This window comes from Ochotona curzoniae, unplaced genomic scaffold, assembly GCF_017591425.1.
Source record: "Ochotona curzoniae isolate NIBS_2020 unplaced genomic scaffold, NIBS_Ocur_1.0 contig_66, whole genome shotgun sequence".
Taxonomy (NCBI): domain Eukaryota; kingdom Metazoa; phylum Chordata; class Mammalia; order Lagomorpha; family Ochotonidae; genus Ochotona; species Ochotona curzoniae.
The window spans coordinates 13,439,822-13,465,323 of NW_024466512.1; the positions used below are offsets into that span (position 1 = coordinate 13,439,822).

The following is a 25,502-nucleotide window of genomic DNA, read 5'->3' on the forward strand; positions in this document are numbered from 1 at the left end:
CCACTTCAACAAAGGCAGCCCAGGGACAAAGGGAAATAAGACAGCTGAGCATATCCATTCACAGACGCAACAAGAGGTTTTGAAAAGTAACCAAACAGAGCATAAGGCTGACAGAAGAGGCTACTGCCAGATGACAGAAAGGAAAAACCGCTCAGATTCAGAGGAATAATTCAATTTGAAAACTATACATTAAAAAAAAAACCTCAGAAAATATTTTGCTCAAGACATTTTGCTTTCTGACTTCTTTCTTTTTCACATTTACTTACTTGAAAGTCAGAATTGATAGATAAGGAGGGAGGGAATGAAGGAGGGAGACAAGCAGAGAAAGGCACAGAGAGCTCTTCCATCTATCGGTTCACTTCCCAAATGACCAGGGCTGGACCAGGCCAACGGCAGGAGCCAGGAGATGCATACAGGTGTGTCCTACAAGGGGAGTGGAGGACCAAGCATTTGGGCCATCCTTTGCTTTTTCCAGGACATTAGCAGGGAGCTGGATCAGAAGTTGAAACACCTAGGATGCAAATTTGCATTCATATGGGATGCAGATATGCAGGTGGCAGCTTTATCCACTATGCCATTGTGCTGACCCTGAGTTTTGAAGGGCCAAAGAATGATAACATATACTTACCAGGTGCTTTGGGGGAAGTTAGCTAAAGTTTGAGCAGAACAATGCCCAATAAAGTATCACCAGAAAGTCGTCTTCCACACGACAGTGCTGCTGGTTATTTCCTTCATCAAAAATAAGGGCAATTTTACAAGAATTTTGATGGGAAATCACTAGACAGACATTTTACAGCTCTGTTTTGGTTAATTATGATTTATTTTTGCTTTCTAACGTTAAATATATCTTTAGGAGTCAGTGCTGTGACACAGCGGGTAAAGTCTGTGATGCCAGCATCCTGTACAGGCAGCAGTTCAATTCCTGGTTACTCCAATTTTGCTAATCCAGCTTCCTGCTGATGCACCTGGGGAACCAGCACAGGATGGCCTGAGAGCCTGAGCTCTTGCTCCCAGAGGAGAGACCCAGAACAAACTCCTGGCTCCTGACTTCAGACGGGAGCAGTTCTGGTCCTTGTGGCCATCTGGGGATTAAATCAACCAATGGAAGATTACTCTCTGTTTCTCCCTCATTCTCTCTGCAATTTTGCCTTTTAAATAAATATATAAATCCTAAAAAAAATCTTCAGAGGATACCTGTTTCTCTTAAGTCAATAATAATGTAAAAATGATGGCAACGCCATGATTACATGAGCAGGATCTTCATTTCTGTAGGGATGGACTAAATGTGTGCTATTATCATAAAAAGTTTCCCTTTTTCCTTGATGGAGGTTATGCTTGGCAATAAAACTATATATATTATAATATTAAACATGTTTTTGAAAAATGTTTGACATTTTCAATATAAAACAATGCGAAGCCAGAGCTTTTTTTAGGAAATGAGGTCAGAAAAATACATAAGAATCTGTGAGATTAAGAAGGCTAAAGTGTAACAGATGAAGCAATGGGTTAGATAAAAAAATGGTTTGGAGGAAAAAGATGAAGGCCACAGGACAAATAGTCACATAAGTAGCAGTGAAGAACAGAAACAATGCAGCAAAAATTAGAATCAGTTATGTTGGAGATAAACCTACAATGAAGAGAAAAAAAAATCAATTACAGCGTACAACAGGATTTGACATTGAAATGTAACATGTTAAGCCACGGTGTGAGATGCCTTTATCTCCTACTTAAATGCCTGGTCTAAGTCCTGGCTGCCTCACTTACGACGGCACTTCCTGCTGTTGCACCTGGGAGGCAGCTGAGGCTGGCTCAAGGATGTGGGCGCCTGCTGCTCAGCAGTGAATCCTGGACAGAGTTAATGTTTCCTGGCTTCAGCCAGGCTCTGACCCAGCTATTTTTTTAGTTTTTGAAAAATTTTTTAAAAAGATTTATTTATTTTTATTGGAAAGTCAGATACACAGAGAGGAGAGACAGAGAGGCAGATCTTCCGTCTGATGGTTCACTCCCCAAGTGACTGTGATGGCTGGTGTTGCACCAATCCAGGAACCAGGAGCCAGGAATTTCCTCCAGGTCTCCCACATAAGTGCAGGGTCCCAAGGCTTTGGGCCGTCCTCAACTGCTTTCCCAGGCCATAAGCAGGGAGCTGGATGGGAAGTGGAACTGCTGGGATTAGAACCGGCACCCACATGGGATCCTGGCATGTTTAAGGTGAGGGTTTTAGCCACTAGGCTACCACGCTGGGCCCCAAGTGTTTCCTGGCTGCAGCCAGGCTCTGACCCAGCTATTAAGGGCATTTGGGGAGTGAACAGATGGATGGAAGATCTCTCTCTCTTTTTATCCTCTCTCCCTCTCAAATCACTCTGTTTTTAAAACAAATAAATAAATAAATGTATATTTTTAAAGGGCATGTCATAATATGAAACATACAAAATAGAGGCCTAATGTGAGAACCATAGATGTTCCTGAAACCAGAAAATTTAAAACAGAAGCAATAATCCTCTTTACGACATGATTAAAGAAACCTCTTGTGGAAGTAGAAAGAAGAACTGAATTTGCAGCTTTCAAGTTCTTGTGATTCATGTGAAATGAACGAAAGACATCATATCGGAAAACATCATGGCTTATTAGTTAATTCCAATGGTTTATAAAACCAAACATAAGTAAACAAAACTCACTTCTCTGAAATGCCAGCAGATAAAAGAGAAAGTAAGTGAACTTTTAAGGATAGGATCTAAAATTGCTAATACTGGCCCAACATACACACCTATAAACACACATATGTGCATATGCAGTTGGTGGCAAATCATACAGATGGATCACAATATGTCCAAATGATAAATCTTGGAAAAATTACTTGAAGATAAAATCCAGCAGATCCTAGTCTAGAAAGCAATCAATAATGAGGAAATCATAAAATAGATGTACGTTTATTCTCATCAAGAAAGCCACACTAAGTAAATAATACAATCTACGAATGGAAAAACTCCGAATGTTACACAACCACTAAAAATAATGATTGCAAAGACTTCTTACTAGCATGAGGCAAAGCTTTCAATGTGATCTTAAACAGCACAAAATTGTGTTTGCTGTAAGGAAAATACAGAAAAATATAGAGAGTAAGTTAAGTGAAATATGCCACAATTTTAACATTTTCTAATGTCATTGTGAGTAAGCATCATTTACTCACTGCTTCTTGATTGTCATTTTTTTTCTACAAAATAGGGTTTTAAAAAATATTTTAGAATATGTTTTCATTTGAAAAAACATAATTCCAAGGACTATGTAAAAACTTAGATACAGTATCAAGTACGAAAGACAAGACAGCAATGACAACTTGTGACTGAAAACTTGAATGGAACACTCACATTCAGAGAATATCTTGCTATAGGGTAGAAAAATTAGAAGTTATTTTTCCTTCAAAAATTCTTGCACCGCTAACATTTTATATTTACTGTTCATGTTATGAATGTGATGTATTAAGAATAGTCCCAAAGAAAGCACTTTAGTTCTGTCTTCGTGGTGCCAGCAAATACTTCCTGCCCAGTTTCCCAAAGACAACTGAAGTTTACTTTCATGTTTTATCCAATTCTTATTATTAAAATATGGGCTAAGCCCCTTGAGGGCGGGGCCTTTTACGTTCTGCATCCTATCCCTAGCATTTAGTTGAGCTAGCACAGATATATCTGATGAGTGAACAAATGAATAACAGAAGGAATAAAACCCAGATGTAATAGTTAGTAAAAAGATTCCGTGCACCCCTCTAATGTTTACAGCCTCTCCAAGGTTGAATGCTACCGGGATGTTTCGCTTCACAACTTCTCATCATTCATCCTACATTGCATGCTCCGTGGAAGTCTGGCCAGAGCCAAAACCTGGTGCCATATTTTTATTTCTCTTTTTCCATTTCAAAAGGAAAAGCTGCAGCTAATTCTAATTTTCCTGCAGGCACAGGGAAGGAGAACTTTTTATGTGTGTGAAAGAATGGCACACCCCCCCAGCCATATGAGGACAGTTCCTCCCAGGAACACCTGTTTGCTCCAATTGATGCCTGTCCAAATAGAGTCCTGGGGATCAGGAGACTGCTCTTCAAATGGCCCACCCTTCTACAATATTCATTCCCCACCTGTCTGACGGCCACGATAGCTTGGGAGTGCTCCAGCCAGGGAAAGCTGTTTCTTGGCCCTGACACGGCAGAGCTAACAGCAGCTAATGTTCGCCCAGAATCTGGTCAGCATCCAGTTGCCCCAGAGTTCAAAAATGCCTCTTTTCTGTTTACCAGGCTTAATAAAAGTTCTCTAGGAGAGACCGTATTTCAGTTTTCATCTTAATTCAAGTTTAGAACTTTCATTTTTTTAAATGAAATCTGATTTGTGAGTTAACACTTAGTATTACAGTCATATTAAATAAGTGGTAATATTAAAATGAGGCCTGATAAATTAATTTCTCCAACAAGAAAATTGTTAAAATCCAGGAAATAAATTACAGTTAAAAAAAAATCCTTAAACACATAATTTAATATGCAATTCAGAGAAGGGATAAGAGATGCCCACATCAAACTTCAGTTATATCAGTGAAATAATGTTTTATTTAAAAATTCCTAGCCATGAGAAAACAGTACATTTGAAAAAGCTTACATAAAGCCTTACAAAAATAAGAGACTTTTTTATCTTCTCTAGATCCATGAGCTTGAAAATACTTTATCTATGCAATTTCAGGGTACATAAAAACCCCAGTGAATAAATAAAATGTTCTTTTTTTCCTTTATACAGAAGCTTTAAAAATTATCCACATAAATAGCTTGGCCTTGAACAAACAGATTAAAAGACCTAAAAGGCTATGGTTTCAGATCATATATACAGAAGAAAAAATAAATGCTTTTCTTTATTGGTCAGGCAAGTTTTCAACTAACCAAATTTCTATAAACCCATTTGATGGGAAAGATTCAATTGGAATAGAGGGGGAAAAAAAGGTCAGTATTTTAAGTGACATGTTCAGCAAACAAATAATCTGCCACAATAATGCAATAAAATAATGCCCACATCTTTTATACTCATGAATGCTATTTGCAAAACGCATAGTCAATATGTAGCATTATTTCAAACAGCATAACATTTTGTAAGTTTATAATTTTAGTCAAGTGTGAGAAAATTCTCAACATTTTTGTAAAATTAGGCTTTTCATATTTGTTTATAATTACAATTAATTAGGTGACTTCAAGCTTTTCTTATTGAAGAAAACGTCAAACTCCATCACAATTTTAGAAATTCCCAATTTGTTCAAGGTAAACGTAAAATTGAAGTTTTGGCATCATATAAACTTCATGAAGAGATGAAGTTATCAGTTGTTTATCAAACCTCTTTCTAATATCACCCCCAGATGATCAGACTCTGCTGCTGGGAGCCATTTCCTGGAAGCTGCATGCAAGGCAAGTGGGATGCCTGCCAGGTGGGTTAGCACAAGGCACTAACTCTCGGCCTTGCTGCCACGTGCTGTGTCCTCTGTGAAGTCATTCTGCCCACCCATTCCCCAGGCTTTTCTTCTTCCTGTTATCTCCTGTAGCACTTATTTCTCTCTTGTTTAAAAGATTCATTTAATTTTATTTGAGAGACAGAGAGAGAATGAATATGAGAATCTTCCATTTGCTGGTTCACACCCCAAACAGCCTCAGCATCCTGGGCTAAGCTGAAGCCAGGAGCCGCAATTCCATCCTGCTCTCCCACACGTGGAGGCAGGGGTCCAGACAAATATTTGGGTAGTCTCTCCCTGCTTCCCAGGCACATTAGCAGGGAGTTGCACTGGAAGTGGAGTGATACAAACTGGCCTGGCATTCTGATATGGGACACCGGCATCACAAGCAGTGGCTTAACGTGCTGTGTGACAATTCTGGCACCACGTTGTTGTCTCCTGACATGTATAAAACATGGCTCCAACTGAGAGATTAAGTTTTGATTTTGCTGAATCTCCATTGTCTAACATGTTCACTCTTGGCACATTACACTTTAATCATTTTCTGCTGAAAAAGATGCGAATGCTGATGATTCTAAGATAGTAACTTCTGTGTCTAAAACTAGGGTACTGGTTCTGCCCTATCTTGGTGGAAATTACTTTGATAAGACTCTGCTTCCGTAGGTCTTGACTACCTGTAAAACTGCCAGGGTTTGATTGTGTCTCCTACCTTCAACATTTTGGGGAGTTGGTTGTAGACATTTTTGTTCTTTCTGTATTTCTGTTTTAATTAGTTTTTTTCTGTGTATTAATTAATTTTTATTTTGAATTTTATGGTACAATTCCATAGCATTTGGGTTATTTTATGACAGTTCCATAGGCTCTGCGATTTCCCCTCTGCTCCCCCTCCTGCTTTCCCCTCTAGCATGATGATGGGTGGTCCTTCATGAACAGTCCTAAGTCCATCATCCTGCTATTGAAGTGTTTTCTGATATCGTAGGCATGGGTAATGTCAGAGAGTCCAGCATCCTACTGTTAGGATACATTCAACAGTTTCAACAGGAGGGCTGTAGACTCTTGAACATTTAATAGAAGTGTCAGAAAATTCCTAGAGAGAGGTATACTAAGAGTCTTCAAGAAGTTCATGGAAAATGGCATTAAAAGAGAAGTTTATCTTGGTATACGAATGTTGGAATCCATGCATAAATTGCATGTACACACACCTCCAATATTTTCAGAAAAGCAGAGTAACAGACCTTATGGAAACTACCTGGGTACACCAATCACTGTCCCAGGTTTGGGACAGCTGTAATTTTCTGCAAGCACCAGGAGACCTGTCTTTCTTAATGGACTTGAAAATTAAAAGTCGACAGGTTTTGCCTCGTCATCATGAAACCATCAGTGTACCAGAAGATTGGCAGCAGAGCGAGTTCCCTGGTAAATTCTAACTGCACAAGGAATCAGGGTGCAGCTGCTTCTTCATTAATTCCCAGCTTCTTCAAGCCTTTTTTTTTCTTTTTAAACTATGGTATAATTAATGATTTTGGCATTTCCCCCCTTCACAGTCATACTTTTCTTCCTAAGTTCTTCATGTAGGTTTGCCAAAGTAGCCATTTATGGAGGCTATTGGGGTTTTAAAAAAAAATGATGAGATTTCCTATTACATAAACTTGTACTTTAACAGAAACAAAACAAAATTAAAAGTGAAAATGATTACAATTAACGTGAGCTAGGCGATTAGACTTCTCAATTTAAGAAACATTTCAATCATTCTTTGGGATATTGAGTACTAACAGTATCTTTTCCCCCTGTAAAAGCCAGGGCTTCTTTCTTAATACCTACACGAGAAAGGCTCAGGATCTACACGGTTGTTTGTTATTATGGCTTTCCAGCACAACATTTCTGGGAAAGTACAATTCCCAGCCGCTCGCTTTGTTTACAACAGACAGAACTGCTTGTGTGGTATAAATAGGAGTCTGTCCTTAAATGTTGCTGAAAAATACAACGTAACTATGAAAGGGGCCATTTCCTGCCCCAAGGTGGCTTTAAAAAAAATCTTAGCTACTTTAGGAATAACACCAAAGCATAAGTAATAATTATCAATTGCTGCATAATAAAACACTAATTTTACAGGGAAAAAAACCACACCCAAACAGAAACAAGGCACGTTTCCCGAGATGCCCTCTGAGTGGTCAGCATTAGGGGGCTTTCCTAGTCTGGGAGACCATGAAACCCCCTTTTGTCCTCCTGGGTCTGTGATGTGTGTCTCTAACTGGGTCTTGTTGGTGCAGATAAGCCTGGCCTTGTCTCCCTAACTACACTTTCAAAAGCAGATTCACAGTTGCTTGACTTTTGATCTGAGTAGAAGCTAGCTCGACCACCTGCACTGTGTGTGAGCTGTTACTGAGCCCGCTTTGTCCCATCTTTTAACACAGCAAGCCTTTTAAAACTGATTTGTGAATACGCTAATTTACAATGTGAGTGTTCAAACAAAAAATATGGTGGTGGTAGTAGCGATGGTGGTGGCAGCAGCAGCAGCAGAAGGGGGAGATTTGTGAAGAGAAAGGCCCTAGCCCTCGATTTATAAAGTTCAGCAATTGTTTGCTGCCTCTGGCATTTAATGAAACAGATGCGAAAAGCCTCCCTCAACTTACAATGGAGCAGACAGTGGTGTGGGGGCCTGGAATTGTAAAATGTTGGTTGGTGATGGTATATGTTAATAAATAGCCATTTACAAGGAGGGGAGGGGAGCTGAGGGCTCCATTACTTGTTTATAAGGAAAGCTTAGGGTTCCTTGCTTTGAGTTAACAGCTCAAGGCTACATTCAAAGACGGTATTGATGGTGAAGGCAAAGTACACCATTAATACTCCACATTGCATTAAATGATGGCATACATCCTGAGGGGAAAAAAGGAAAACCATAAAAGAAAGGTAATTGAAGATTTAGGTCAAATTGTGGCTCACAATCGAGAAAAATATAAGATGCTTTTCTACTGTGATTAAATAATGGGTGAAAATATTCTTACTTTGAAATCACATATATTTTTTTTTAACGGAAATGTTTACATATAGCCAAGGTGCAATAGATAAAAAGCTGCAGGCTTGCAGCTACTCATCCCATACGAACCAAAACAGCAACTTTGGGACTATTAGCATTTTCGCAGATACAGCCTCAGGAAGGCCTCTGGCAGAGAGAGCATCATGAGTCTGGGCCAAATGCCATTGAGGCTTGTGACCATGAGGGGGCTGCAGTCAACAGAACAGCAACTTGTCCCAAAGAGCAGCAGTCCTCCAGAAACTCCCCAGTTTCTTGGTCAGGAATGCTCTGTAAGTACCATCACCACCCTCCCATACCCATGTGTCAGCAGTGGCTCCGGGGCCCATCTCTGTAAGCTAGAACGCTATGTCTGGCCTCAACTTGGATGATTTTTACTTTATGACACATGGTAGATCAGCAAATTGTGTTTTCAGGCAGGACATTTTAAGCCAAGAATCTGTACCAGGACTCGTTGAAAGTCTGTTCTTGGGAGTATAAAAATGATACCCTGTTTTTGCTTCAATTCCTTTTGCTTGAGTTTCTTCCCCTGTTTATTTCAGCTCATTGTATAATGCTGCGGGGAGCAGTGAGAAATCTTCCTGGAGATGATGAATGAGATAAAAAAAGGTCTGGAAGGAAATGAAGACAAGGCTGCTGATAATGACAATACACATAATGCGTGTGTGTGATGAAGTGCTTTGGGTGACAGGTGTGCCACCGTGAAGAGGTCTCGCGCAGGTATTTCTGGCTGGGAGACCGAGGAAGGCTCAACAGAGACAGTGGTTTCACCTGCAAACCACAGTACAGATAAAAGATCATCTGGAATATTCTAAAGGCAACATGTATTGTTTTTATCAAGCCAGTTATTAGTCCCCTTTCTGCTAAAAGTTCACTCTGTTCTCAACCTCTATGTCTACTTGCCAGATAAAATCCCCAAGTTTAGAGCAGTGGATGGGAAATTACTAGGATTTTTATTTAACAAGAGCCAGTTAGAAACGGTAAGACTGCATCTTATGACTTTTATTGGAACTATTGGAAAAAAAAATAGCATTGTTCAATAAGTGTTCCTGAGAGGCAAGTGGAAGCTTTTCTCCACAAGGAAAACCTTGACAAAGGATGCGAGCCCCACCAAAGAGCTCTGAGGCAAGTGATGGAAAAACAAGACCCAGGCCTGATGACAAGTTTTGAACCCAGACTCCTCCACCAGGTCTGAAGTCCCTCCCACCCTTCAACTACCAAGTTATAAGCAGTGAGATATTTCCTTTTTTGTTTATAGCAAGTTTGATCTGGAATTCTGTCATTCACATCCAGAGGATTCTAACTCAGGTGGTGAAAGTCCATTTTTGGTAGAAGAAATAAGAGACCTAACTAAGGGAAATGTCAGGCCAGGTTTGGAAATGGGAAGTAATTAGCTTCAGTGGAGACATAAAGTCTACCAGATTCAGACGCAGCAAACCAGTCTGGGAGTCCATCAGAAGAGCCTGGAGGTGAGATGAAGAAGGGGCCATATTTGTGGTAGAAGGAGATAGGAACCACAACATTGGACTTCTGAGCAAGGAAGAGATGGAATTAGCTTTGCACTTAGGAGATGAATGGGCCAGTAATATTTAGAAGGATGGAAGAGGGGAAGAAAAGGCACAGAGACCAACTAGGAGGTTGTGCCTCCCCGACAGCCTAAATGACCAGGAAGAAGCCGGGGCATGGAAGACTGCTGTGCTCAGAGTGGCCCTTTCAGAACTGTCACTGAACGAAGGTAACAGAAGGGTGCAGGAGCCCAAGGACGTAAGCCATCCTCCACTGCTTTCCCAGGTCTGTTAGCAGGGAAATGGATTTTAAGTGGAGCAGCTAGGACTCACATGGTTTTTCCTACTATGCTACAGTGCCGGTTCCTGTAGGTTTCCTAAAATGCAAGTCATAATACCTCACCTGTAAAGACACTATGAAGGAGACAGATGATAATGTGCATCTGGAGCCTAGGACTGTGTCCACCCCCTAGGAAGGCAGCACGTAAGTCACAGTAGTTTGGCTACTGAGGGACAGCAGATGGAATGAACTGTAGATTTCCCATGCTAGTAAAATGGGATGAGGCAAGGAAGGTGGGAATATTGGCATGATTGTCAATATTTAATATTTCCAAGGACCTACTTTTTGACTTGTTGTGAACAATGGACTGACTTAGGAAAATTGCTTGTGATGCGATTATTTGACAGAAATAGAATTAGTAACCCAACACATAACAGCAAAAATCACCATTTTGAAAACTGCATTTTGTTCCTTTTCTCACTTTGCCATTAGTTAGCGAACACTGGTTCTCATCTGTAAACTGGCATTCGGCAAGCTTGTGCAGAGTGTTCAAAAGAGCAGAATAAGTTCATGTCTTAATTCTGCCCCTTTCTATGTATGTGACACCAGAGAATTTAACGAACTCCATTAAGCACAGTTATCTTCATCTGTAAAGTGGTGATAACAATGCTTACTTCATAGGAATGTTGAGGGTTAATACCAGTTGACATGGGTGAAGTTTTTGCTTTCCAGTCCCATGTACACATTTAAGGCTCAACCAGAGCATACAGGGACAGAGTAGCTGGACTGATAACTTAAGATGTGACATTTAAGTGTCTGACACAAGACTGAAATTCTATGTTTACATTCACAAGGGTGCAGTTATTTGGCTCAGCAGTTAAGACATTCACACCCATTATCAGAATGCATGGGTTTGAGTCCTTGCTCCATTTCTGAGCCCATTTCCTGTTAATGTGCAAACCTGGGAGGCAGCAGGTTATAGCTTGTGGATTTGGGTTCTTGCCACTCACATGCAAGAATCAGAGATAAGTCTAACAGTCTAGCTTCAGATTGATCTAGTACTGGCTGTTGCAGGCATTTGGGAGGTAAGCTAGTGGATGGAAGATCTCCCATAGTTTCTATCCTTTGCCTTTCAAATAAGTAAGCAAATACAAATATTAAAAAAATAAAGCTACAAGAGTTTTATTAAAAAACATCATCCATGGGGCTGACATGTGGTACAGCACGTTAATCCTCCACTTGACACTGGCATTCCATACAGGTGCCAATTTGTGTCCCACATGCTCCAGCTTTGAACCAACCCAGCTCTGGCCATTAGGCCCATTTGGGGAGTGGACCAATGGATGGAATGCTGCTCTCTCCATCTCTCCCTCTTGCTGTAGCTCTGGCTTTCAAGTAAAACAAATAATTAAAAAAAATCACCCTTACTGGTCTCAAAGGGGCCATATGGGAACCAGTATTGTGGTGCAGGGATAAAGCTACCACCTGTGGTGTGGGCATTCCATGTGAGCACTGGTTCCTATCCTGGTTGCTCCATTTTTATCCAGTTCCCTGGGAAAGGCAGCAGAAAATGTTCCAAGTACTTAGGTCCCTGCCACGCAGCTGAGTGACTCAGATGAAGCTCCTGGCTCCTGGCTTCAGCCTCTCCCAGCCCTAGCACACGTGGCCATCTGGGAAGTAAATGGGTGGATGGAAGATGCTCATTTCTTTCTTTCTCTCTCATTCTGACTTTCAAATAAATAAATCTAAAAGAAAAAAGCAGTCTCATGATAAAGGTAACAACTTAACGACAAAGTAACACTCATTTAAAAAGAGTCAAGATGTTCTTTGGAATTTTCTGTGTGTATGTGTGTAAGATACGATGGTTTTATTATTAGAATTTTTTAAAACTTATTTTTACTTGAAAGGAAGATTCTCAGAGAGAGAAAGAGAGAAAAATCTTGCACCTGCTCAATGGCTACAATGGCTGGAGATGGGTTGTTTGAAGCCAGGAATCATGAGCTTCTCCAGGTTCTCCCATGCGGGTACAGGTACCTAACCACTTGGGTCATATTATTGCTGCCTTCCCAGACACATTAGCAGGGAGCTAGATGGGAAGTGGAATAGTCGGGATGGACTTGAATCAGCACCCATATGAGATGCTTGCGTCAAGTACAGCAGTTTAACCTGCTATGCAATGGCACAGACCCTCTTTTATTTTCTAAAAATAATTTACATGTTTATTTGAAATGCAGAGTAACAAACAGAGAGGGAGGGAAAAATCTTCCACTCACTGGCTCATTCTGCAACTGACCACAGTTGCCAGGGCTGAGCCAGACAGAAGACAAGTACCAAAAGCTTCATCCTGGTTTCCCATGTTAGGTAGCAGTGGTATGAGCAATCTTCTACTGCTTTCCTGGCAATTAGCAAGGAGCTGGACTGGAAGTGGAGCAGCCAGGACATGAACCAGTGCCAACATGCGCTGCTGGTATTGCAGATGGCAGCTATGCCCTCTGTGTAACAATGCAACTGCAGGAACAATTTTTTTTTAAAATCTCTTTTTGTAGCAATATTCTAGCTCAGGCATAAAATGTGCTTGGTTAATGAATCTTCAGAAAATTCAACTATCGCAATCTGAGAGAAAATGTACTTGGTTTAAAACTGAAAAATGACTTAAAGGTCAAGAGTTTGCTGCATGTATTTCAGGTAAGGGTCCCATGCTTATCACCAGTAAGTAAACAGGCTGAGAAGAAGGGATGAGAAAAATAAAGACAGAGAACAGACAAGAGAGAGACAGGTAAAAAAGCAAATGTGATGTGCTACAACGAGAGAGCCATCTCAGTACACAAAAATTGAGAGTCCATTTGAAGGGCATTTTTCTCATAAGTTCTGGAAAACTTCTAGTATTATAGTAAGAACAATTACTATGCAAGAAAAATATTGTCTGGGCAAAATGAAAATAAAAAAAGAATGAACTTTTAAGGAACACCTAGTCATGGCATATTTAAAATCTGCTTACTTGAAAGTTTGCTGTTCTATTGCATACCGATCATGCGTTGGCATTCCAGGTCTGTTAACTCTTAGGAATCATTCTGACAGTGCATTTAAACTTTCCAACTGTTACAAAGTAATGAGACTGCATTAAAATATAAAATGTCACAACAGTGATAGGTAGCAGTTATTCCCAGATGAGTTTGGCTCCAACTGCACCACAGCTGTAAAGCAGTATTGTGTGGCTAGCGCTAGCCAGGTCCATGGCATTTACTATCTTCTGCTTTGTTTACATTACAGATTAGTTACGAAAGACATCTCAGCATCTCCATGGGGAAAGAAACTGCCACATTCCTGCCTAAAGGATAAAACAAAATTCACATTTTGAAGAAAACATGATTGCTGGTGTGTAAATAGTTGGGAAAGCACACGTAGCATGGGGAAAAGAGGACGTTATTGGCTGTTGAAATCCTAGTGCACAGGTTTGGTCACGACAAAAACCAGTGCACAATAAGGAATGCCAAGGTGAGGTTGCCTGTACCGGATGTGACTGCAGCACCCAACCAGCACGTGTGAGAATCAGGAAGGGAGAGGGCAGAGCCGGCAGGGGGACTTCGGGGGGTTCCCCTTGCCGGACAGCTACTCCCACTGGAGAGCGTGGGCTGGGATGGGGACAGACCAGACTAAGCAGGGCTACAACACCTGTGAGCCTCATGTGGCCTAGATCAGGGAAAAGCCAGGCTGGGCTGATTATCCTACTGGTGCAAGCATAAATTAGAGTGGGTGAAGGCTGTTTGGGCTTAGCCGCAGCATCAGCTGGCAGAAGCTAGCACTGGGGGCTAATTCTATCAAGTCAAACCACAGAATCACCTGAAGAGTGCATAAACCGGGAGACCTGGGAGGGAAATAGTAGGCTCTTCCCTCTTGGGTCACCACTCCCACGGGAGGGCTCGAAAACTAGGATGGGGGCTTGGGTGGCTAGACAGAGAGGCACTCAACATCAGTGAAGGCTGGATAGTTGAGCTGGTTAGATGGAACTAAGCTTCAATACCCATTGACATGTATGAGAGCCAAATGAGATGTGGGACAGACTGGACTAGTCTGCTACACACAGTGGCAAACCAGGGTAGGGGGCGGGCCTGGTGGGGGTTATTGTGGGTCGCCCTGACTAGGCTGCAGCTCCCACTTGTTTATGTGAGGGCCGAGTATGTGCTGGGCAGAACCAGGCTGGACTGCAACACCCATTGGTTCCAGTGGAAGGCGGGGCTGAAAACAGAACCAACCCAGCAATTGCAACAACCAGCTGATCAGGGTGATGGACTGTGCCAGGACCTGTGCTTGCTAGAACACACAAGAATCTGGTCTGGGAATACCTCAAAGTTTCTTTGGGGATCTCCCCAATCGAAATGCCGGACTCAGAACCCTAACCAAGAAAAGACAGAAGACAGAACAGGTCAATCAACCACCTCAGCTATATGTTGGCAGCAAAATAATAGGCAAATGGAGACTCTATGATGGACTATGTCAATCAGTGGATTCTTAAATGACCTCATCGTGCTCGGAGTGGTGAGACTGGCAGCGATTCATAACTGGTGAACTACCAAAACCACCTGAGCAAGTATCTCAGAGCATGCCCCACATCCGGGACTTGGGGTGGGTGGGAAACTGGGTAGGGCTTTCCCTCAATATCCCCTTTTACCTCAGATATATGAAGGAAACAATATGGAAATAATGGTCTTACAAATTTCCCTATAGCCCTTGAACCTTTTTACCCTAATTAACTATGTAAAGATTGTGAAAAATATAATACAAAAAAAAAAGAAAAAAAAAGAAATCCTAGTGCAGAAAAGGTGTTTTCAAAAATATTGCATGTGGCATTCCTTTTTGTAAGCCATTTGCCTGTATGTGCAAAACAGATGCCCCAATGTGAAGCTGCATCCTGTCCTCCAAGCTGATCTCAAAGGCGCTCTCAAACCGAAGTCTGTTACACTCCGCAGGAATCCTGCAGCTAGCTGGAGAAGCACATATACTACCACTGATCAATTCTCAACTCGTCAAAGGTAAAGGGAAATAGAAGCATGATTGCCTTTTCTTAAAGGTGTTGAGAATCTTTGATTTCATTTATGCTAAGATAAGACATCCCAGGCACACTGCTAAGCAAAAAACAAGAACAAAAACCCACAGAAACAAACACTCAAGTATGAGGAAAGAGACATTTAAGCTTCCCAGTGACACTTGGCGCACGTGAAGACAACCAATTACAATAACCAAATGTGAATTTAATGAAAAATCCATTTCTTGGTGCCAGTTAGCATATGAATGGTCATTTGTTTCAGGACCATTTTCATGCTTAGCTGTAGTCTCCTTTATGAACCTGTGGAGTCAGGAAACAAGTAGCACGTCCCGGTCCCAAAGCAGCTCTCCATCTTATGTCAAGACAGACAAGACAACAGTTCCAGGAAAGATCAGCTTGACTGTGTTCTGATGGCACCTTTTTCTATCACAATTTTGAATGCACTGATTTTTCTCTTGTTTTCATTCTTTTGGTTTTATAGTGTAGCTCATTTAAAGAATGATTTTTTTTCAATGTTTTCTGATTACTTTAGTTCCTTCAAAACTTGTTTCCCTAATTTTTCTCCAACATATTGGTTTTTTGGTGATTTAAAACACGTTTTCTAATGGCTATATGTTTTCCTCGTTTCTTTTTTTAGGGATTGGCAAGGATTAGTCAGCGCTGCGGAATCTTTAATAGCGTCCCCGAGAATGAGATGCTTCTGTGAATTGTCACAGTTGGGTCTTATCTGCACATTCTCTCTTACAGTGAAGCACTCTGAAGACAAGGATGAAATTGGTTTCATTTCAGGATCCCCAGCCCTGGTACACAGACACTAAATATTTAATGAATAAGCAGAAGAAAGAAAACGAAAGGGGGAAAGAGTGGTGGGAGGAGGAGTGGAAGGAGGGAAAAAGGGAAGAAGAGGAAGAAAAGAAGGAAGGGGAAGATTTCTACCTCATTTTAACCTTGTAAAGGATAAAATTCTTGAGTAGCAGATTATTATTTAGTATATTTGATTTTATAAAGTTAATATTTGTATTTCTTGTTTACTCCTTTTTGCTTCCCCACATGCTTTGACGTCTAGGAGATGACAAGTGGACTAACAGTACTACACTGGTACTTGCGGCTGAGTGATCTCACATCTGTCTTCAGAACATGTCACAAAGCAGGCCACACTATGTTTGGCCACACAGTGTTTATTTGTCTCAAAAATTTAAAACTGATTTAAGTTTAGCAGACTAAAAACAACCTATAATCTTTCTTTTAGAAGAAGCAACTCTTTGATATACTATAGACTAAGTATTTACCATCACACAGAACCCATCAAGAAAAACAAGTAACCTTATGTTATGCAGATAAACCTACTCACAGAGGACATCCATTTCTTTCATATATTTGTGAAGGGGAGAGATGAGCAGACGGTACAATATCACAATGTTTCCTAAACCCGAGGAACCTGCTCACACAAGACACAGCCACACAGCTTTGGTAAGAACATGAGTATGAAGACACGCCTTCTTTTGTCTGAAACAATGGCTCCAGATCATTGGAGGCAAATGATGAACTTCCGTGTGAACTGGAAGGGCGTTACAGAAGATGTAAAATCATAGTAGTGAAAGTTAAGACTTCAGGGCTTCAACCCTAGTTCCTTTCCTCTACACTGCCATTCCAGGAAATAACCCAAAATAACAAAGTTAAGAGGCTGGTAAAATGCTCCTGCCTTTTAAATTACATTCAAAATAACATGCAAAACATGTATATAATAAACAGGAACAAAAACAAAGTTACCACCTACATTTGGCTTCCACTGACCGAGTTAGGTTATAGAACTGATGAAAAGTATCTGCAAATTATTGCTGATACCAAAATCCCAGCTACAACTGGCTGGCAGACACACTCCCATGTAGACTTGAGGGTTGCCTTGGCTAAGACACAACCATCCCGGGGTTCATACTCAAGAAATATCCCAAAAGGAGATGGGCCAGAGAACGTGAGGGCACTACAAAGAGAACCCCAAACAGATCTCACCGAGCAGCCTTCTTCTGTGGGTTTCTGAAAGGACAGTGTTCAAATGATTTTCCTACAGAAAGCCCCAGTCAAAGGTTTCATAAGTTGTTTGTGCTTCACGCTCTCTAAATGACTTGCAAATTTATTCAAACACAATATGAGGAGATGCTTTATTTGTTGGAATAACTGTCTGCAGTGTCCTGCACTGAAGGGTGAGGTACATCAAGCAGAAACATAGACAGAAATCCATTGGTTTAGAAGCCCATAAATCCTTATTTGAGTCTGCCAACCTGAAAGCCATGTAGAGCTGGAATGAACTATTTTTCCTAAATGCTACATCTGATTAAGCCATACCATTAGATGACAGCTGAACTTTAACATTAATATGATATTATTTAAATAACCAGATGATTTTTTTTTACACTAAAAATGATGAATGATTTCTGGACAGCTCGGTTGGCATAAAGCAGGGGGTTCTTTAATGAGGTTTGACAAAATGGAGAGATAGGCAGGGTATTTGTTACAGCTCGGCTGCAAGAGCCCTCCTAGGGAAGTGATAGCCCACCCCCACCCCACTTCTGTTTATTTTTTTATTGTCTTTTTGCAGTGAAGCAATATTTTCAATTGCCACTTTCTTTGTCTATGGGTTCTGAGTTTTTCTTAGGTCGGTTATATCTTACGGTTAATCAAATAAGCTGGTGGTGAAAGGTCCTGAGTTAGGAACCTGCGTCCTGGAATTGTGGGGGTGATGGAGACTGAGGTCACCTTGGTTGGAAGGGTCCTGGGAGCTTAAGGCTCCATACCAATCCGGCTGGGAGAGGATGTACATCAGTTGCAATAATGCATCTGATCAGTTTTTATGCAGTAAATCTCTAAAATAGTGAGCACATTTTTTTTTTTGCAAATTATTATACATGATTAGAGAAGACTTTGATTTTAAATAGCTGTCTCTATATACAGAAGATTTCCTTCTTTAAAACTGCAAATTAGACTGACTATAGTCAGTCTAAACATTCCTCATTGACCTTCCCATTCATAGATCCAAACTGTTGTTGTAGTGCTAGATGATAATCTTATTTGGTAGATTCTGAATGTACAATAATTTTGTGCAGAATATAATGATGTAGAATCTTATGCATATACTCAATTTTTTATCATAGTATCCTGAGTATTGTCCATCAAGCAAAGGTTATCTATAATGTAAACACATTTGCTAGCACATACGAACTTAGATTATTCAGATAACCTTTATGCTTTAGAAGCCATGATTAAGTAAATACATTGAATGTAAATGTTTCCCCAAACAGTGCCCATAAAGAAATGAGAACAAAGGCAACAGAAAGAGCAAGGCTAATGCCAAGTGTGCTTCTGATAATGGTAGGTCTGCACTCACTCCATCAAAGGAGGTTATGAAAACAAAAAGCAAAATCCTGCCATGGGGCCATCCCAAGGTGATGAAAAACTATTTCATGTCTAACCCTAATTTTTTCCATAGCTTGGGGTGACCACTTTAGCTCAGGCCTTCTCTCTAATCCGAGCTTTTCAGAGATTCTCTGCATGTGTCCCTGTTCAAGCAAGTTAGTAGCCCTCTTAGCTCAAAGGCTCAAGGTGCATGGTGATAAGAGCAGGTGCTATCAAGCCCATAAAACGTTTCATTACAATCTGATGAAAAACATAGTTAAAGAAAGAGAGGAAGGCAGGTCCCTACCTTGCTCTTACCTTCGCAACATCCCTGTCAGGATCCTGGAGCTTTTCCCTAAGTTGGCATCTGTTTCCCGAAGCTAGGAGGAAAAAAGCAGAGTTAAAACAAAACCAAACAAAACATTATGAATTTAGATTGCTTCTGTAGTACGAGGCAAGCAAAAACCACATTTCATGAATAGAAGATATAAACAATAAGAAATACTTAAGTGCAGGGGAACAAATCCAATCGTGATATCTATATAAACTCTGAAAATTCTGGTTCAAAAAATGACATGGAGAGGTGATCCCAGGAACTTTGAGCTGGATTTTCAACTGGGTATAAAATCAAACGTTTCCCAAGCTGACAAAGTTAGACATACTTCTGGGTTATAAATAGCTAGTTTATGGAAGTACATCAATGGAAACAAAATGAAATGAGGGAGGATGAGACACTCAGCATTCATATGCTGAAATACTAAAAAAAAAAAAATCTTTCTCAGTGACTCTTTCCTCAGCTATATAGCCAAATAAATGGCCAGTCTTCATCCTGGGGGCAGGAGGCTATGTTTGGATGGGAGTACAAACAGCCAGCTTTCTTTAACTGTCACACAACCTTTCCTCTCCATGGAATTTACAACTCTCTTTGACCCTTACATCCATGTAACTCTCTGCGTGTTACAGAGATTCTTCAGTGTATGAGTTTTCATCGTCCTGCATGTCTGAAAATACTGTATCACTGGTACTCACTCTTTCACGTGCTCGCTGTATTTTTTCTCTGTCATGACTGAGGTTTTCCAGCATCTCCTGACCAATTTGTTCTAGGAAAAAGGAAAATTTGAATAAGGAAAAAGAATTTAGGGTGACTATGAAAATAATTTTCTACAGCACCAAATGACAATGGGGGTACAGAAATAACGCCAAACATGGTACATCAGACATACATTCCTATTAACACTTCTGGAACATGTAAACAATTAAAAAAAAGATTTTATTTTTATTGCAAAGTCAGATATACAGAAAGGAGGAGAGACAGAGGGGAAGATGGTCCATCTGCTGATTCACATCCCAAGGCACTGCAATAGTTGCAGTTGCACCGATCCAAAGCCAGGAGCCAGGAGCCTCTTCCAGGTTTCCCACATGGGTACAGGGTTCCAAGGCCTTGGGCCATCACTGACTACTTTCCCAGGCCACAAGCAGGGAGCTGGATGGGAAGCAGAGCTGCCGGGATTAGAATCAGTACCCATATGAGATTCCAGAGTGTGCAAGGCAAGGATTTCAGCCACTGGGCTATGGCAACAGGCCCTTTGTAAACAATTTTTTTTAAGATTTATTATTTTTATTTTTATTGGAAAGGCGGATATACAGAGAGGAGAGACAGAGAGGAAGATCCTCCGTCCAATGATTCACTCCCCAAGTGAGCGCAACGGCCGATGCTATGCCGATCTGAAGCCAGGAGCCTCTTCTGGGTCTCCCACATGGGCGAAGGGTCCCAAAGCCTTGGGCCGTCCTCAACTGCCCTCCCGGGCCACAAGCAGGGAGCTGGATGGGAAGTGGGGCCGCTGGGATTAGAACCGGCGCCCAATATGGGGTCCTGGGCATGCAAGGCGAGGACCTTAACCACTGCACCACTGCGCCGGGCCCAATTTTTGATAAATTTACTTACTTATCTTAGACATGACTGCAAGCAGTCTATAATTTGATGTTTCCAACATAACTATCCCAGTGATAATAATTTAGAGGCAAAGCAATTTGCCCCAGGACACTCCAGCAAATTATGAGCAAAGATGAAGAAGAGTCTGGGTTCAGTGTTCTATTATTTTGTCACCATGTGATTTAAGCCTTTGTTTTAAATGTCTAGCTGTTTTAATCTATGTGAAAGGTAGAACAGCAGAAGGAGACAAAGAGACAAACGCTCCATTTGCGATTCATTGCCCAAGAGTCTGCAACAGCCACGGCTGAGTTAGGATGAAGGCCGGAACCCAGAATTCCATGTGGGTTTCCCATGTGAGTGGCAGGGGCTCAAGCAATGTGCCCTTGATTATCATCTGCTGCCTCCCACGAAAGTGGATTGAAAAGCAGGGGAGTCAGGACTCAAACTAGCACTCTAAAACCAGATGCCAAAAATGGGTAAACCACTTGTGCTCACTGAAGTCGTTTTTGCACTTCTCTGTGTTATGTATTTTAGAACAAAAACACAACAAACTTAACAAAGCTAAATGTTTTAGAAAAAGAAAAGAGGTCTTAAAATCTTCAGAGCAGTGTGTAGGTCTAATGGCCAACTTTGTGAATACATACTACTTGAGTCTAAAACCCAGTGCTGACTCATGCTAGTTACGCAGCCTTCTCTACCTCCGTTTCTACAGCTCTAAACTGAGAATAATAATGATATTGTCACGAAGCTTTTAACAAAGTAATTGAGCTACACCCTTTACTACACTCTGCTTTTCAAATTAGACTAAAGTAAAAAGAAAAATTAAGCATGTGTGCTTTCTCTTTGTGTTTGAGAGAAACTATCCAAAGGAGGTAGGCATTTGGTGCAACAGTTAAAACACGGCATCAATGTATCTGAGACCCAGCCACGCTGCCTGCACTTCAGCTCCAGCTCCTACCTCGGCATGCTGGGAGGCAGCAGGCAACAGCCTAAGGACCTGGGCTCTTGGCACCCACAGGGGAGACTGGGATGGAATTTTCTTGCTCCTGTTCTGGCATGGCCCAGAACCAACTCTTATGAGAATCTGGGGAATGAATCAGAGAATGGAAGCTCGCTCTCTCTCTCTCCCTCTCTGTTACTGCCATGGAATAAATAAATACATTTTAGAAAAATTAGAAGTTATAAACTTTACTTTTTGATGTAAGTTCCATCAACTTCAAGACACTATTGTTAAGCAATAACATCATTTAGTCCATTTCGAAGAAGCTGAGGATCCTGGGAGTTTAACTGTGTCGATGTAACCTGCGGCAGATTAACAAGTGGAGAAAAATAGGTGTCCTGGAAACAATTTTTTTTTTAAAGATCAGAAAAAGCAAGCCAGCAGCAGGCTTCTTAGGAGTGTGAGGTGGATACTTAGTGGTTTCCTACTGCAAATCTCACAAAACGAGAGGAACAATGTTATGGCAGAGAAAAATGTTTCGGTGCGGCTTTTAGTTCACCTCCTTAAAACACTGTCATAATAGACATATGTTATCATTCTTTCGCTCTCAAAACAGCCAACAAGCAACATGCCTCGAGCATGTCAAAAACCTTCTGCCACAACCTTGGCTCTTGTTGGCCCGCTTTCCTTTGGACATACAACTTCTACTTCCTGGTAGCCACTGCTTTGATTGTGTTTGATGGTCAAGATCCTACAAGTACAGCCATGCTGCAATGTACTGAAACTTCCGCCAAAACCTCTGCTCTTATCTGCAGCTGATCCGGGCACAATGATTTTGACATTCATCAGTCAGGAAGTTTGCTCCACTTTAGTTTTTTTACTCAGATTTGTCCAACTTGAACTAGGATATCTAAAAGTGTTTTTCTATTGTTTCCACTGAAGAATGTCAGTTTTCTCTAATTAGGGCACAAACACGATAAACTGTTTTTCCTTGTGAATTGATGTGAATGGATAGTCTAATCTTCATCCTTGTATTTTAAAATTTTATTTATTTATATTGGAAAGGAAGATTTACAGAGAGGAGAGACTGATCTGTCTGCTGATTCATTCCCCAAGTGGCCACAATGGCCGAGGCTGAGCTTATCTGAAGCCAGGAGCTTCCTTTGGGTCTCCCATATGGGCGCGCAGGGTCCCAAGGCTTTGGGCCATCCTCTACAGCTTTCCCAGGCCACAAATAGGGAGTTGGATGAGAAGTCGAGCAGCCAGGACACAAATCGGAACTCTCATGGGATCCCACTAGTTTCAAGGTGAGGATTTAGCCACTGAGCCTTCCTGCCTGGCCCAATTCTTGTCTTTTACTTTCTAAAAATGAGTTCTCCAGTTGTAAACCAATGGTCTTTTTGGGATTTTGTCCCCGTTAACTTTTTGTAAAGTTTCAGTGATTTCATTATTATTCCACATTTCACAGGCACAATTTTGATGTTTTGTTTCAATTTTAGAAGAATTCATGTTGCTATAACATGAGCCAATTTTGTCACACTGTGACCACCATTTCATTGATTTTTTTTAAGTTAACATAAAATCTCTAATATTTGTAAATATCAACATGGTAATTATTTTGTGAAATTTCTACTTACATTTTATTTTACCACAATTGATGGTATTATAATACATAAAATAGATGAGGGCAGAATGAGATGGTGGAATAGGATAAAGACACATATTCTACACCGAGAAAGAACCCAATTCTGGCTCACAACATTTCACTGGTCAGTCCAGGAAAACAATATTGACTTAGCAGGTCATGGATTTCATCCAACACAGTTCGAGGTGCCCCTAAACCTAGTTGCTAGCAAGTTCTGGCAAGAATAAAAATACATGTGCATTCATCAGGGACAGGTAGGACTGACAGCCCAGTGATCCAGTTTGAAAACATAGCTGGTTATCTTCTTAATCCCAGATACTGGTGGACCTGTGAACGGGAGGAAGACTGAGCAGATGGTGTGGTCATGACATAGAATTCCAGGGCAAAGTGAGACAATCTAGAAGCCTTGGCTGCTGAGGCCATGGCAGGAGAATGGCATGGGAACCCAGAACTGAAACTCGCTGGACATGAGTGACACAAACTGAGAGCCATCACTGCAAGGCATCAGTAAACTCACCCTACAGACCTGTGGACAACATGGTTTAAAAATCAGTGCCAAGAAGAAGAATCTGCTAATCTAAACCACAATATCCAAGAGCAAATGAGGCACAGGCACCACGAAAAACTTTATCGATGCCTCCTCCACAAAGGATCAAAAGGATATTTCAATCTCAGAACTGACTTAGGAAGACACTGAGGAGCTGTGGGATAAACAAATTGAAAAAACAAACCTTTATAAAGCTTAGTAAAAACATCCAGAAGCATGTGCAGGAGTTCAAGGAATGCATTACAAAGAAAACAGCAGCATCAAAACAAAATCAGACTGAAATGAAAAGTTCAATAGAGAAAACTAAAAGTCCAATGGAAAACCTCAGTGATAAAATGAGTGAGGCAGAAGCAAGAATTGCAAAACTAGAAAACCCTTCATGCGGGAAGGCTGAAGCAATTTAAAACTAGAAGAATTGAGTAAAGCTAAGAGAACTATGCAAGAATTACATGACACCATCAAGGCCCAGTGTGGTGGCCTAGTGGCTAAAGTCCTTGCACTGATCGCGCCAGGATCCCATATGGCTACCGGTTCTAATCCTGGCAGCCCCACTTCCCTTCTAGCTCCCTGCTTGAAGCCTGAGAAAGCAGTCAAGGACAGCCCAAAGCCTTGGGACCCTTCACCCATGAAGGAGCCCCAGAAAAAGCTCCTGGCTCTTGGCTTCAGATCAGCACAGCTCTGGCTGTTGCAGTCTCTTGGGGAGTGAATCATTGGATGGAAGATCTTCCTCTCTGTCTCTCCTCTTCTCTGTATATCTGACTTTGAAATAAAAACAAATAAATCTTAACAAAAAAGAATTACGTGACAACATCAAAAAGCCAAACATATGGATTCTTGGTGCACCTAAAGGCGTGGAAAGAGAAGCTCAGTTTAAAGATGTATTCAATGAGAAAATGAATGAATTCCCCAGTCTGGAGAAAAAACCAGGAAAACAAATGCAGGACAGGCAGAGAACCCCGAATAGACTCAACCAGAAGTGATCCTCACCACAACATGTCATAATCAAGCTCTCCTTGGTTGGACATAAAAGAAGGATATTTGAATATGCAAATGAGAAACATCAATATGCACCTCAATCAGACTTACAGCTGACCTCTCATAGGAAACTCTGCAGGTCAGAAGGGAATAAAGTGGCATATTCCAGATCCTAAAGGAAAAATTTTGTCAGCCCAGAATAACTTACTCAGCAAAACCTTCCTTTGTATTTGAAAATGAAATATAATACTTTAAGGTAAACAAAATTGAAAGATTTCACATCTATCTACAATGTTACTTAAAGATGTGCTACAGGCAAAGAAAAAGAATAAAATCAAATCCAAAGGTAAACATGGAAGACATATCAATAAAATGACAAGAGAAAAGCCCAGGACCAGATGACTTTACTGCTAAATTCTACCATACATTTCAAGAACTTAGTTCAAACAAGCTATTCAGTACAACAGAAAGGGAGGTAATCTTCCCAAACTTTCTATAAAGCCAACATCATGTTAATACCAAAGCTAGAAACACACACAATAGAGAAAGAAAACTACAGACCAATATCCCTGAGGAACACAGATGTAAAAATCCTCAACAAAATGCTGGCCAGCAGAATCAAACAGTATAGCAGACAGATCATTCACTCGGAATAGCTGGGATTTACCCTGGCATGCAGGGATGGTTTAAGACACGCAAATTAGTAACTGTGATTCAACATGTCAACAAAATGAGGAATAAAA

At 40.9% G+C, this 25,502-nt stretch overlaps 1 protein-coding gene across 4 annotated transcripts in view; it reads right to left on the reverse strand.

The window, feature by feature from the left end:
* The window catches only part of VTI1A (vesicle transport through interaction with t-SNAREs 1A), a 347,830-nt gene that overhangs the window by 119,133 nt on the left and 203,195 nt on the right, over window positions 1-25,502 (reverse strand). For 3 of the 4 annotated variants that reach the window (XM_040992103.1, XM_040992102.1, XM_040992101.1), the window contains 2 exons: window positions 19,749-19,819; window positions 19,038-19,099 (listed from right to left, as the gene is read on the reverse strand). In XM_040992103.1, the coding sequence (XP_040848037.1) occupies window positions 19,038-19,099; window positions 19,749-19,819 (133 nt within the window). Of the gene's footprint in view, window positions 1-19,026; window positions 19,100-19,748; window positions 19,820-25,502 lie in introns of all 4 variants that reach the window. The other variant, XM_040992104.1, reaches the window with a different exon arrangement.